The 16,200-nt window shown below is 35.6% G+C and overlaps 1 protein-coding gene across 6 annotated transcripts in view; it reads right to left on the bottom strand.

The window, feature by feature from the left end:
• The window catches only part of RAB3GAP1 (RAB3 GTPase activating protein catalytic subunit 1), a 117,809-nt gene that overhangs the window by 93,860 nt on the left and 7,749 nt on the right, over positions 1 to 16,200 (bottom strand). For 3 of the 6 annotated variants that reach the window (XM_025935257.2, XM_025935256.2, XM_086715194.1), the window contains one exon: positions 1,955 to 2,087. The exons of 1 other annotated variant lie outside the window; for it this stretch is intronic. In XM_025935257.2, the coding sequence (XP_025791042.1) occupies positions 1,955 to 2,087 (133 nt within the window). Of the gene's footprint in view, positions 1 to 1,954; positions 2,088 to 9,581; positions 9,638 to 16,200 lie in introns of all 6 variants that reach the window. 2 more of the 6 variants (XM_086715196.1, XM_086715197.1) reach the window with 1 other exon arrangement.

Genomic DNA, 16,200 nt, shown 5'->3' with positions numbered 1-16,200 from the left:
TCTCTGAGTAACTTTCAAATACGCAATACAGTACTATTAACTATAGTTGCCATGCTATACATTAATTACATTCCTAGGACTTACTTATAACCACGAGTGTACCTTTTGACCCTCTTCATCCATATTGCCCACCCCCCCCCCCAACCTCCATCTCTGGGAACCACCAATCTGTTCTCTTTAACTATGAGGCTGGTGAGTTTTGTTTTTGTTCTTGTTTTTGTTTTTTAGATTCTACGTATAAGAGAGATCATATAATAAATGTCCTCTGTCTGACTTATTTCACTTAGCATGATACCTTCAATTGCCCTGAGAAATTTAAACACACATTCTGTGTACTTATTTTTTGAGTGAGTTAAGAAGGGCATCTGACTGAAAGCTGCAAAACTAATACTGTTTTAACACCTTGCTCACTCACTATTATATACCACTCTATCTCAGGACAGAGATTTTGGATGATTTGACCTATGAACTACAAGCACCATTTACGGAGATTTGAGCAATGTGACCTATTACCAACCATAAGCACTATTTACTGAGTACCTAGCACGGGTGAGGTCCTCATGTAGGTGCTCATATACACTATCTCATTAAACCTTCCCATTAATCTGCTGGGTGGTATTACTTTGGTTTTCAAGTGAGATAATTCAGACTTGGAAAGGTCAAGTAACTAGTAACAAGAAAAGCCAGAATTTTAATCCACTTGATCTGACAAATTATGGGGTATATCCAAAACACTATCCTGACAAATGAGTAATTTTATTTTATTTTTTTAATATTTATTTATTTTTGAGAAAGACAGAGACAGAATGCGAGTGGGTTGGGGCAGACAGAGAGGGAGGCACAGAATCCGAAGCAGGCTCCAGGCTTCAAGCTGTAAGCACAGAGCCTGACATGGGGCTCGAACTCATGACCTGTGAGAACATGACCTGAGCCAAAGTCGGGTGCTCAACCAACTGAGCCACCCAGGTGCCCCAGAGTAATTTTATTCTTAAATCCTTCAAATCCAGGTTTAATTCTCCATTACACCTTCTCTGATCTCTCTCAATTAGACCTGACCACATCTCCTCTAAACTTCAGCAGAAGTTTAAAGAACTTTATCTGTGCTCTGGGACTGAACTTACCACTTTCTACCTCCTACTGCTGTGACTTATTTATAAACCTCATCTCCCCTACTGGAACGTAAATTTCTTACAACTGTGGATTCAACTGAGCTTAGCAAAGTACCTAGAACATGTTAGGCACTCAATAAATATTTGTTAATCTAATTAACTTTGAAATGAATGATGCTATAAAAATTCCTCTAAAAAGATCATACTCTGAAAATAAAACAAAAAAGATCATACTCTGTTTCAGATGTGGTGAAACAACTCTGCATAGGTAAAACATCTCCAGAGATACTACTTTATATATATTTTTTTAAGTTTATATATTTATCTTGAATGAGAGAGAGAGAAGGGGAGGGGCAGAGAGAGAGGGAGAGAGAATCACAAGCAGGCTCTGCACTGCCAGTGCAGAGCCCCACGCAGGGCTTGAACCCACGAACCGTGAGATCATAACCTGAGCTGAAATCCAGAGTCATATGCTTAACCAAATGAGCCACCCAGGCGCCCACAGAGGACAGTACTTAATGAAGAGAACTAAATTCATAATTCAAAATTATAATCACTCTTACAGTCATTAGTTTAAAAATAACTAGTAACACAGGACACCTGGGTGGCTCAGTTGGGTTAAATGCCTGACTCCTGATTTTGGGGCAGGTCATAATCTCATGGTTCATGGGATTGAGCACTACATTGGGCTCTGCAATGACAGCACAGAGCTTGCTTGGGATTCTCTCTCTCCCCCTCTCTCTGCCCCACCCCTACATGCTCACACTCTCTCTCTCTTAAAATAAACAAACATTAATAAAACAAACTAAAATAAAATAAAATAAAGATAATTAGTAACAACTTACCTTCCAATACTTCATCCTTTCCTTCTTTGTCAGTGGAGTCTTGTACAAGATAATGATGAGTGACTGAGAACTTGAAATCAGCGAAGGAAATTTCATCTGATTTCTCTTCCCATGTGCCAGAAGTAAATACACCCTATATTTAACAATGGAAAAATACCCATTTTTAAAAAGAAAATTCCCTTAGAATATCAACTATCAAGTGACATGCAAAATTAAAATTTTGAAATAATTTTTGAGATAAATATATAAAATAATATACAGTAAATTCCATGCCTCTAACATACAAAAAAAAAATTCCTATCATTAGCAGAATCTGGTTACATTTAGCTAAAAATGATTAAATTTTATCAATTTTAAAATTTAGAAAAAATACAAGGCAATAAAATATACTTTTATTCTAAAAATCTCAAATCCAATAACATCACTATATAGTGCACCGCGTTATTAGACATCAGAAATAGCTTAATAAAAAAGCAGTTTGTAGACTCAATTTAAGTGACATGACATTTGCAGCACTTATTTAACATGTTTTTGCAAGCATCTTTATCAAGCTTTGGTATTCAAATATTTTCATTTCAACTGCAACTCCTTGACTGGAAAACATTTTAATTAAAAGTCCCAAAGAGTCCCCTCACTTATGCAACATAATCATAAAAAAGAATTTTCCCCATGGGCCCTGAATCTCCCATAGTTATTCTTTCCACTGGAGAGGTATATAGTCATTACAACATAGCACCACTATGAGGCAGAAAATACCAACCCAGCAATTTGCCAACCACAGACAGTCCCAAATTAGATATAAAACATGTAAGGAATGATTTTGTTCATTACTGAGTTTTTATAAAAAGTGTTTTCACAACCATACCTTACGAATAATACTCAAGTGTTTTATATTTGTTGCTGGCAAAGTATTCATAATTCTGAATTGAGTTAAATCGTATTTTAAATGTCTTAAAGGTATCTTATTATGTAAATATATTATATAGCAATCTTTTTATATTAAGAGAAAAATCACTTGTATGATACATATCAGAAACTATACTTTTTATATGTTAAGTTTCTCTAAAGTGTGGTTAACCTGTATTAAATTAAGACATCTATGGCTGATACCAAAATTCTCAAACTGTAATAAGCATTATAATGATATACGTAAGAATATGGTGTACTATGAGGAACGCCCACTATAACGCAGTTAAGTCTAAACGTACAGACAAGGAAGAAGCGCAGGAAATGAGAGGTAAGCGTATTTGTTAAGCTTGCAAAAAAGGTGAAACATTCTTTTTAAATGATATAAAGAAACATTATCTGACCCTACTCTGGATTCTGGGTACCACTGGAAACCTTATGAACAGCCAGTTCAAGAAGGATTTGGTTGTATTCATTAAAGAGGAGGTATCTAGGTTCTGTCTCCCAAATAAACTTTTTAAGATAATTAGTTCAATTGAAAAACAACATTCTAACCTGCCTCCTTCATTTCCATTATGATACAGTCCTTTAATAACAAATTTCAGTATGGTGTATATTTATGATTACACTCAGAAATGACAACTTTAGTCCAATATTAATCTAGTGATTCATCAAAAACAACCTCTGAGGGCCCCAATCAGACAATAAAAATAAATAAGCATGTAGACTAGAAGGAAATAAAACTGTCTGCATTCACAATGATCTGACATGTACCTAGAATAGTCAAAGCAACTTACAAACTACTAAAACTAACTGATGAGTTTATAAAGTTGTGGAATTCAAAATCAATATACAAAAACCATCTGTATTTTTTTAGGTAGGCTCCACGCTGGGCATGGAGCCCAACACAGAGCCTGAACTCATGACCCTGAGATCAAGACTTGAGCTGACATCAAGAGTTGGACACTTAACCAACTGAGCCACCCACGCACCCCAAAAACCATCTGTATTTTTTTGAAGTATATTTATTTATTTTGAGAGAGAGCAGGGAAGAGGCAGAGAAGAGGTGGAGGAGAGAATCCCAAGCAGGCTCTGTGCTGTCAGTGCAGAGCCTGACATGGGGCTTGATCCCACGAACCATGAGATCCACAACCTGAGCCCAAATCGAAAGTCAGACACTTAACAGACTGCATCTGTATTTTTATATACATGCACTAAACACCTGGGAGATGAATTTTTTTTTAAATACCACTCTTACAACATCAAAAACAAATCAATTCTCTAGGAATACACTTAATGAAAAATAGCAAGAACTCTACCTAAGAATGCTTCAAAACCTTGATAAGAGGGATTAAAGACCTAAATAGAGCTAAATGTACATGGATTGGAAGACGCAACAGCAGTAAGATGTCATTCTCCTCAAACAGATCTATATATTCAATATAATCCTAATCAAAATCCCAGCAGGTATTTTGTAGAAATTGACAAGCTGATTCTAAGAGTAATATGAAATCCAAAGGACCTAAAATACCTAAAATAATTTTGATGAAAAATATACCAGCTGATTTTAAGATTTACTTTGCTATAGTAATTAAGATGGTATAGTACTACCATAAAGACAAATAGATCAATAAAACTTAAGAGTCCAAAAATAGATTCCCATTTATACTTCATTTTACAACAGAGGAGCTACTGCAATTTAGTAGGGAAAGAATGATCTTTTCAACAAATGGCCCTGGAATAAAAAGATATTCTCATGGAGAAAAGCAGAGCTGTCTTTACAACATTGAGATAGGCAAAGATTCCTTTGACAGTACAATACACAAAAGGCATTTAACAATAAAATTAAAAATTAAGAAAATGAGGAGCACCCAAATATATAAAATAGTTAATAACAAACATAAAGGAACTAATCAATAATAATATAGTAATAGTAAAGGACTTTAACACCCCAGTGACATTAATGGAAATATCATCTAAACATAAAATCAACAAGAAAACAAGAGCATTGAATGACAGTGGACCAGATGGATTTAACAGATATATTCAGAACATTCCATCCTAAAACAACAGAATACACCTTCTTTTTAAATGCACATGGAACATTCTCCAGAACGGATCACATATTAGGCCACAAAACAAGCCTCAACAAATTCAAAAAGACTGAAGTCATACCATGCATCTTTTCTAACAACACTATGAAACTAGGAGTCAACCACAAGAAAAAAAAACTAGAAAGAGCACAAATACATGGAGGATCAATACATGCTACTAAACAATGAATGAGTCAACTAGGAAATGAAAGAAGAAATAAAAAACTACAAGGAAAAAGGAAAACACAATGTTCAAAACCTTTGGGACATACCAAAAGCTGTTCTAAGAGGGAAATTTAATCTAACAGGCTTACCTCAAGAAGAAAAATCTCAAATAAACAACATGACTTTACACAAAAAGGAGCTTTTATAAAAAGAATAAACAAAACCTAAAACCAGTAGAGGGAAGGAAATAATAAAGATTAGAGCAGAAATAAATGATATAGAAACCTAAACACACACACACACACACACACACACACACACACACACACACACACACACTGGAACAGATCAGTGAAACCAGGAGCTCATTCTGTGAAACCAATCATTAAAAAAGAGAAAGGATTCAAATAAATAAAGTCACAAATGAGAGAGGGGAGATAAAAAAAAAATCACAGAAATACAAACAATTGTAAGTGAATATTTTGAAAAGCTATATGCCAACAAACTGGACAATCCAGAGGAAATGGGTAAATTCCTAGAAACATATAAACTACCAAAACTGAAAATGGAAGAAATAAAAAATTTGCACAGACTGATAACCAGCAAAGAACCTGAATCAGTAATCAAAAAACTCCCAACAAACACAAGTCCAGGACCAGATAGCTTCATAGGCAAATTCTACCAAACATTTAACGAAGAGTTAATGCCTATTCTTCTCAGACTACTTCAAAACATAGAAAAGGAAGGGTGCCTGGGTGGCTCAGTTGGTTAAGTGTCCAACTTCAGCTCAGGTCATGATTTCACTGTTTGTGGGTTCAAGCCCTGCATGGGGCTCTGTGCTGACAGCTCAGAGCCTGGAGCCTGCTTCAGATTCTGTGTCTCCCTCTCTTTCTGCCCCTCCCCCCGCTCACCCTCTGTCTCTCTCTCAAAAAATAAACGTTAAAAAAATGTTTTTTAAATATAGAAAAGGAAGGAAAATTTCACTCTATCAGGCCAGCATTATCCTGATACCAAACCCAGATAAAGACACCACAAAAGAAGAGAACTACATGGCCATATCCCTGAAGAACACAGATGCAAAATCCTCAATAAAAAAATACTAGTAAACTGAATCCAACAATACATTAAAAAAAAATCATTCAACACAACCCAGTAGGATTTATTCCCAGAATGCCAAGGTGGTTCAATATTAGCAAATCAATCAATATGATACATCATATCAATAAGAGAAAGGGTAAGTAACCAGGGGCCCCTGCCTGGATGGCTCAATGGGTTAAGCATGTGACTTTGGCTCAGGTCAGTATGTCACAGTCTGTGAGTTTGAGCCCCACATCAGGCGCTGTACTGACAGCTCAGAGCCTGGAGCCTGCTTTGGATTCTGTGTCTCCCTCTCTTTCTGCCCCTCCCCTGCTTGTGCTCTGTCTCTCTCAAAAATAAACAAACATCTTAAAATAAATTTTTTTTTATTTAACAAACTAAAAACTGTTTCTTCTACTGCCAAATGCAACACATTATTGAAAAGGACAAAAATACAGTAAAGCATTAAAAAACAGTGAATTTTTTTCCATTTCTTTTTTTGAGGAAGATAAAGCAATGGTTCTCAAGCTAATTACATTTTATAACCACTGAAGAGGCTTAAAAAATATACTGATAACTAGGTTCCACAATAGACCAATTAAATCAGAATCTCTGAGGTTGTAGCCTAGACACTAGAATTTTTCAAATGTTCCAATATGTAGTCAACATAGGAAAACACTTGGTATAGAGCTAGAAATTAAAGCTTTCATCCACTGGTATTAGAAATCCTTTTGACCATACACAATATTAAAATACAAGCATTAAAAAATCATCTGTGCTGGCACAACTGGATATCTACATGCAAAAACAAAAAAAATGAAATTGGATCCTTTCCTTAGACTAGACATGAACAGTCAAAATGGACTGCATATCTAAATATAAGAGCAAAAACTAAAGATACCATCAAGAAAGTGAAAAGAAAGCCCACAACAATACAGAAGAACAGGAGAAAATACTGGCAAATTATGTATCTCATAAGGGATTTGTAGCCAAAATGTATAAGCGACATTTACACTAAATAATAAAAAGACAAATAATCCAATTTAAAAATGGGCAAAGGATCTGAAAAGACATTTCCCTAAAGATATACAAATAGCCAATAAGAACATGAGAAGATGTTTAATATCAACAGCCATTAGGCAAATGCAAATCAAAATAACAATGAGATATCACTTCACATACACTAGGATGTCTATAATGAAAAAGATAACAAGTGTTGGTGAGGATGTAGAGAGATCAGGACAAATACAAATGTAAAATGATGCAGCACAATCAGGCAGTTCCTCAAAAGATTAAAAATGAAGTTACTATATGAACCAACAATTATATTCCTAGATATATACCCAGAAGAAATGATAACACACATCCACACAAAGACTTATACATGAAGGTTCATAGAAGCATTACTCATAATAGCCAAGAAGTAGAAATAATGCAAATGTCAGTCAACTGATAAATGGATAAATAAAATGTGATGAATCCTGACAACAAAAGAGTAGATAGCAATAAAAAGAAGAACTAATAAACGCTACAATATGGACCAAACTTGAAAGCTTTATGCTAAGTGAAAAAAATCCAACATGCCAAAGCCTACATATTGCATGATTCCATGTATACAAAATGTTCAGAACAGGCAAATCTAAAGAGATAGAAAGTTATTGCCTAAGGATAGGAAAAAACAATAAGTGACTGCTAAATGGTACAGGGTTTCTTTTGGGAGTGATGAAACTGTTCTTGAATTGATTGCGGTAGGGTGCCTGCGTGGCTTAGTCAGTTAAACATCTGACTTTAGCTCAGGTCATGATCTTGTGGTCCATGAGTTCAAGACCCACATCAGGCTCTGTGCTGACAGCTCAGAGCGAGGAGCCTGCTTCAGATTCTGTGTCTCCCTCTCTCCCTGCCCTTCCCCCGCTCATGCTATCTCTCTCTCAAAAATAAGTATCAAAAAAAAATGTTTTAATTGGTTGTGGTTAACGGTTGTACAGCTCAGTCAACATACTAAAAACCACTGAATTATATATCTTAAATTGGTGAACTATACCGTATAGAAATTGCAACTCAATAAAAAATTTAGACTGAGAAGACTGTTTTTGAGTCACAATATTTTACAACTATCTACTCTGTCTAAAACACATTCCAGGCAGTTTCAAATGTGAATTCACAACAATCTTCTTTAAAAGATAAAGAAGATTATATGCCCTTCCCCTGCTCTTGCTCTTTCTCTCAAAAATGAATAAACGTTAAAAAAATTTTTTTAAGTAAAGAAGATTGGGGCACCTGGATGTCTCAAGTTGGTTAAGTATCTGACTTCGGCTCAGGTCATGATCTTCTGGTTCGTAAATTCAAGCCCTGCTTCGGGCTCTGTGCTGACAGCTCAGAGCCTGGAGCCTGCTTTGGATTCTGTGTCTCCCTCTCTCTCTGCCCCTCGCCTGCTGTCTCTTTCTCTCTCTCAAAAATAAATAAACATTAAAATACACACATACATAAAAAGAAGTTTAAAAAAAACTCAATGAACATTTCATCCATTTCTGGAATAAGACAAACCAAATATTTCTCTAGCCACAAGCAACTCTAAAACCACATGCTTTTCAAGAAGTTTTCCTAAAACAAAACAAATATGCTAGCATGCTGGCAAAGTAGCACACAAATAAACACCTACTACAGCAGTTGCCCCTCACCACGGTTTCACTTCGAACAGTTTCAGATAACCACAGTCAACTTCGGTCCAGAAGCAGATGATCCTCCTTCTGACATATCATCAGAAAATCAACAGTAGACTAACACTACATCACAATGCCTATCATTCACCTCACTTCATATCATGTAGGCATTTTATCATCTTAAATCATCACAAGAAGAAAAAGGGTAAGCACACTACAAAAAGATATTTTGAGAGAGACATTTATATAACTTTTATTACAGTATACTGTTTTAATTATTATTTTATTATCAGTTGTTGTTAATCTCCTACTGTGCCTAATTCATTAATTGAACTATCACATGTATATACATGCAGGAAAAAAATATATAGGGTTCAGTACTATCCATGATGTCAGGCATCCATAGGGGTTTTTGGAACATATCCCCTACAGATAAGGGGTAACTACTGTACAACTCAATTCCAACAGATACCTGATGATTCCAAACAAAACCTCTAAAAGATAGCAAAAATGTAAAAGAACATATTTAATCTAGAAAGCTGACACTGCACTTTCCACGTATTTTGTATGTGATATGGTTTGTAATAGTAATGAACGTTTCATGGCAAAGTTTCCAGTGTATTTATTATACGTTCATGGATACTGGCCATGACAACACGAGATTAATAAAAAACTACATCTAATCACACACAAACACAGAAACCCAAAAAACAGTCATCTATATACCTTCCACTCTTCACAGGTAGCCTGGGTGGCCCTCAGACTGGATCAGGATCATCCCACTAAAAGCACAGAAGGAGAGGGGAATGATATTAAGGCTTGGTCCAGAAGCTCTTCTCCATGGAACTTTGACTTTAGTTCCAGAGGGTTATTAAAAACCCTAATAAAGGAAATTTGGAAACAAAGGGGAACTTGAGATCAGTCCTCTTAAATTAATAAAGAGCCACAATTCATCCAGAGAACATTCAACTAGCTAAAAACTCCAACAGTAAGAGATCCTAGGGAAAGGGGATACAGTCAACTACAAGTTAATCATAACAAATACTCATCCTCAAGGTAAAAAACCAGTAGGTTTAAGTAGACATAAGATACACTGGTGGACACAAATAAGTCTCCATTAGAGGCAATAAGTACTCTTGAGGGCCACCTCAGGCATTCAGCTGTAACAGGAGTTTGGGCCTACCTCCACAGCCCAAGCATTTTATCTCTTGATCTGACTTCATCTGTAAAGATAACCTTCTCATTTGTTCACACAGTATTTGTTTAAATAGTGGCATAGGTCCTATACCAAATTAAAGTTCAAAATGAAATTCATGATGTGCACTGAAAATTTTACTTAACGCACTGAAAGAACTATGTGCTATAACTCAATGGCAAGCAAAAAATCTTTTTAAAATATATAAAAGAAAAGACGATCTAGGAAATAATAGAACTGAAAATGTCTGAAGACACCTCTGATCTATCTCAGATTAAAGCTGAGCTTTTTCAGCCAGGTTTTATACTTTATTTCTCCCCAGCTGGATGCTAAATTTTTAACTTCTAGGAGCTCTAAGGAAACAATGAATTAATTTTATAGCAAAAAGTGTTAAGTAATTCCATGTGTTCATATTCTATTCTGCTTAAGCAAATAGCATTTTAAAGCCTCTGGTGCAGCAGTAGACTGAGATAGCACAATGCCACAAAAGGTTATGGTAAGCAACAGAACTAGATTTCCAGAGGTGCCCGAGGGGCTCAGTTGGTTAAGCACCGACTCTTGGTTTCAGAGTCTGTTCAGGTCATGATCTCAGTGCATGATTTCATGCACTCTATCCTGTGGACAACTCACGGTTGCAGAATGATGGAGCTTTACTGGATTTAGGCAACAGAGGACAAACTTCAAAGATGACAGAAAAGTTCTAAAGTTAAGACATAAAGCCTGGAAGGGAAGAAGCCAAAAGGAGGTAAGCACTGAAATTTGTATATAAACTCTACCCCAAATTTTGGCTATCTGCTAAACCAGATATGAAGAGTGGAGACTCCACAGTAGAGTGACAAAGAAGAAAACTAAAAGAAAGGATTTCAGCTGCTGTTACCACTGAGAAGACAGTGGAATTTTAGTGTTGTCAAATGAATTGCTTGCTGAAACAAACAAAATACTCTTTAGAGGAATACAACAAAATCTAGTCTCTACATTTCATTCAAAATAATAAGCATAAAATTAAGAAATTGCTGGATATGTACACACACAAGACAAATTAAAAAAAAAAAAAATGTGACCTATATTCAAGAGAATAAAGTCAACAGAAACCAACCCCAAGAAGGCCTAGATGTTGCAATTGGCTTTATACTACCTATAATAAATATGCTCCAGGACTAAAGGAAAATATTTTCAAAACAAATTTAGAGGTAAGGAACCTCAAAGAATTGAAAATTATGAAAAAAAACAAACAGAAACTCTAGACCTAAAAAGTACAATAAAGTGAAAAATACATCAAATGGGCTTAACAACAGAGACAGCAGAAGAAAGAGTAAATGAACTGAAAGATAAACCAAGAGAAATTATCTAGGAGAGAGAGGAAACAAAAAAAAATGAGAACGGCAGAACCCCAGAGACCTGTGGAACAATATTAAGAGTTCAAATATAAGCATAACTTAAGTCACTGAAAAAGAGTAGAGAATGCGTCAGAAAAGTATTTGAAGAAATAATGGCTAAAACTTCCCTAGTTTGGTGAAAAAAAAAGTTACATATCCAATATTAACAAACCTAAGCAAGAAAAATGCAAAGAAAATACACCTAAGCACATAATAATTAAATGGCCTAAACTGGAAAACTAAAGAAAAAAGCTTGAAACCAGTGAGAAAAATGCCAAAATATAATAAATATGAATGACACCAAACTTCTAACCAGAACTATTGAGACAAGAAAATAGAACTACATCTTCTAAAAAAAATTTTTTTAACCTTTTATTTCTTTTTGAGGGAGAGATAGATAGAGCACAAACAGGAGAGGGGCAGAGTGAGAGGGAGACAGAATCTGAAGAAGGCTCCAGACTCTTGAGCTGTCAGCACAGAGTCCAACACAGGGCTTGAACTCGTGAGATCAGGAGATCATGACCTGAGCTGAAGTCAGGTGCTCAACCAACTGAGCCACCCAGGCACCCCAGAACTACATGTTTAAAGAACTGAAATGAATGAATGAATAAATGAATGAAAAATAAATAAATGACAAACCAGAATTCTTCAGCAAAACTATCCTTCAGAAACAATGTAAAATAAAAATATCTTCAAATAAAACAGAATTTGTAGAACCAAGAGTATGGCAATTCTTCAAAGAATTTAAAAAGAATTATCATATGATCCATCAATTCCACCTCTGGGTACCTACCCAAAAGAACTGAAAGCAGAGACTTGAAAAGATATTTGTACAGCCACATTCACGGCAGCATTATTAAATTCATACAACATTCAACAACCCAGTGTCCATCAACAGATGAATGAGTAGATTAACAAAATGTGGTATATACATACGATGGAATATGATTCCGTCTTAAAAAGAAAACTGTGACACATTATACAACATGGATAAACCTTGAAGACATTATACTAAGTGAAACAAGCCAGACAGAAAAGGACAAATACTGTATGATCCTGCTTATATGCAATACCTACAGTACTCAATTCATAGAAACAGAAACAAAATAGTGATTATCAGGGGCTTAGAGGAGGCGAGAGGAAGTTACTGTTTAAAGGAGAATGAAGTTCACAGATTGTTGGTGATGAAAACTTCAACAATGTCAAAGTACTTAATGCCACTGAGTTTTACACCTAATGATAAATCCTATATATATTTTACCATAATAAAAAAAAAATTAACACAATTTACCACATTCAGAAAACAAAAAGGAAAAACCACGATTATTTCAATAGATACAAAATAAGATTTCAATATATTAAACACTCATTCGTGATTAAAAAAAAAAAACCTTTCAGCAAACTAAGAATTTCCTCAAACTTATAAAGGACGCCTATGGAGAACCTATGATGTTCTTAATGCTGCAGCACTGAACATTTCCCCTCTACAATGGGAAGAAGGCAAGAATGTCCACTCTCAACAGCTCTATTCAACATGTTACTAAAATTCCTCATTAGGGGCACCTGGCTGGCTCAGTCAATAGAAACATGTGACTCTTGATCTCGGGGTCATGAATTCAAGGCCCAAACTGGGCAGAGTTTACTTGAAAAAAACAAATAAAAAAGATTGCCCTAATGATACTGTGCATAACTGCATAACTGACAGAGATTACTGGCTATTTTAGTAAATAAATTAAAAAAAAAAAAAAAAAAGACCTGGCTGGTGCAATAACAATAAAAACTAAAAGGTACATGGCACAAAACAGACACTCAGATCAATGGAACAGAACAGAGAACCCAGAAATGGACCCACAAACATATGGCCAACTAATCTTTGACAAAGCAGGAAAGAATATCTAATGGAATAAAGAGTCTCTTCAGCAAGTGGTGCTGGGAAAACTGGACAGCGACATGCAGAAAAATGAACCTGGACTACTTTCTTACACCATACACAAAAATAAACTCAAAATGGATAAAAGACCTAAATGTAAGACAGGAAGCCACTAAAATCCTCGAGGAGAAAACAGGCAAAAACCTCTTTGATCTTGGCCGCAGCAATTTCTTACTCAGCACATCTCCGGAGGCAAGGGAAACAAAAGCAAAACTGAACTATTGGGACCTCATCAAAATAAAAAGCTTCTGCACAGCAAAGGAAACAATCAGCAAAACTAAAAGGCAACTGACGGAATGGGAGAAGATATTTGCAAATGACATATCAGATAAAGGGTCAGAATCCAAAATCTATAAAGAAGTTATCAAACTCAACACGCAAAAAACAAGTAATGGGCAAAAGACATGAATAGACACTTCTCCAAAGAAGATATCCAGATGGCCAACCGACACACGAAAAAAATGTTCAACATCACTCATCATCAGGGAAATACAAATCAAAACCACAATGAGATACCACCTCACACCTGTCAGAATGGCTTACATTAACAACTCAGGCAACAACAGATGTTGGCGAGGATGTGGAGAAAGAGGATCTCTTTCGCACTGCTGGTGGGAATGCAAACTGGTGCAGCCACTCTGGAAAACAGTATGGAGGTTCCTCAAAAAATTAAAAATAGAACTACCCTATGACCCAGCAATTGCACTACTAGGTATTTATCCAAGGGATACAGGTATGCTGTTTCCAAGGGGCACATGCACCCCAATGTTTATAGCAGCATTATCAACAACAGCCTAAGTATGGAAAGAGCCCAAATGTCCATCGATGGATGAATGGATAAAGATGATGTGGTATACATATATACAATGGAGTATTACTCGGCAATCAAAAAGAATGAAATTTTGACATTCGCAACTATGTGGATGGAACTAGAGGGTATTATGCTAAGCGAAATTAGTCAGAGAAAGACAAATATCATATGACTTCACTCATATGATGACATTAAGACACAGAACAGATGAACACAAGGGAAGGGAAGCAAAAATAATATAAAAACAGGGAGGGTGACAAAACATAAGAGACTCTTAAATATGGAGAACAGAGTGTTACTGGAGGGGTTGAGGGACAGAGGATAGGCTAAATGGTTAAGGGACATTAAGGAATCTACTCCTGAAATCATTGTTGCACTATATACTAATTTGGATGTAAATTAAAAAAATAAAATTAAAAAAATTAAAAATATTAAATGCTTAGTGATGCAAAAAAAAAAAAAACAACCAATATTGCATTCTACATTAACAAAATAAAATTTAAAATAAAAAAAAAACGAAAAGGTATGAAACCTGTAAAAAAAGAAAAATATCCCTAATTGCAGGCAAGGTGATTATGAATGTAGAAAATGCAAAAGAATTAACAATAAGATTATGAATCTTTAGCCAGGTCTCAAGATACAAAGTCAACACACAACCTATAAATATAGAGAACAAACAGAATGGTTGCCAGAGGGGAGGTGGGTTGGGGGCTGGGCAAAATGAGTGAAGAGGAGTGAGAGACACTGGCTTCCAGTTATGGAATGAATAAGTCATGGGGAAAAAAAGCACAGCATAAGAAAAATAGTTGATGATACTGTAATAGTGCTATATGGTGACAAATGATAGCTACACTTGTGAGCATCATAATGTAAAAAGTTGTCAAATCACTATGTTGTACACCTAAAACTAACATAACATTATGTGTTGGCTATACCCAAATAAAAAAAATTTTAAGTCAACACACAAAATGTTTTGTATGTCTACATCCTAGCAACAAACAAATGAAAAATGAAACTAAAAAACAATTCCATTTACAACTACATACAACATAAAATACTTAATAATGTATTTTTAAAAAGATATGCAGGGCGCCTGGGTGGCTCAGTCCATTGAGTGTCCAACTCTTGATTTCAGCTCAAGTCATGAATTCATGGTTCATGGGATCAAGCCCTGCCTCGGGCTCTGTGCTGACAGCACAGAACCTGCTTGGGATCCTCTCTCTCTGCCCCTCCCCACCCCTCAAAAATAAATATTAAAAATAAAAAAAGATACATAAGACCTCCACCAAAAACCTTAAAACAGTGCTGAGAAAAATTAAAGACTTAAATAAATGGAAAGATGGGCCATGTTCAAGATTGTCAAAATGCCACTGCTCCCCAAAGTAGTCTAGAAATTGAACACAAATCCAATCAGTTCCAGCGTAATCATAATCCCTTTTACAGAAACTGTCAAGCTTACTCTAAAATTCATAATGGAAACATAACAGACCTAGAACAGAGAAAACAATATTGGGAAAACAATAAAAGCTAAAGAATTTACATTAACTTCAGGACTTACTGCAAAGCTATTCAGTAGTTCTCAACTGAGGGCAATGTTGCCTTTCGTGGGAACATGTGGCAATGTCTAGATGCATTTTTAGTTGCTATCCTTGGGAGAGTGCTAGACATCTAGTAGTTAGAGGCCAGGGATACTACTAAATATCCTGTACTACATGAGTCAGCCTCGTAACAATCTGGCCCAAAATTTTAATAATGCCAAGGTTGGGGAAACCCTAAACTACAGTATTCGAGACAATGTGGTACTGACATCAGAAGAAATAGATTAATGAAACAGAATACAGATTGCAGAAGATGACTCCCTATGTCAACAGTCTAACAAAGGTGACAAAGCAATTTAACGGAGAAAAGTGTTTTCAACAGAGAGTTCTAGAAGAGGATATCCATACGTAAACACTGAACCATGATTCCTCACTTCAAACCATATACAAATATTAGTTCAAGATGGATCATAGGCCTAAAGTCTAAAATGATAA

This window comes from Puma concolor, chromosome C1 (assembly GCF_028749965.1).
Source record: "Puma concolor isolate L17-30 chromosome C1, mPumCon1.1.hap2, whole genome shotgun sequence".
Lineage (NCBI taxonomy): Eukaryota > Metazoa > Chordata > Mammalia > Carnivora > Felidae > Puma > Puma concolor.
The sequence above is the reverse complement of the archived record's forward strand: the minus strand, read 5'-3'. Positions and strand labels throughout refer to the sequence as shown.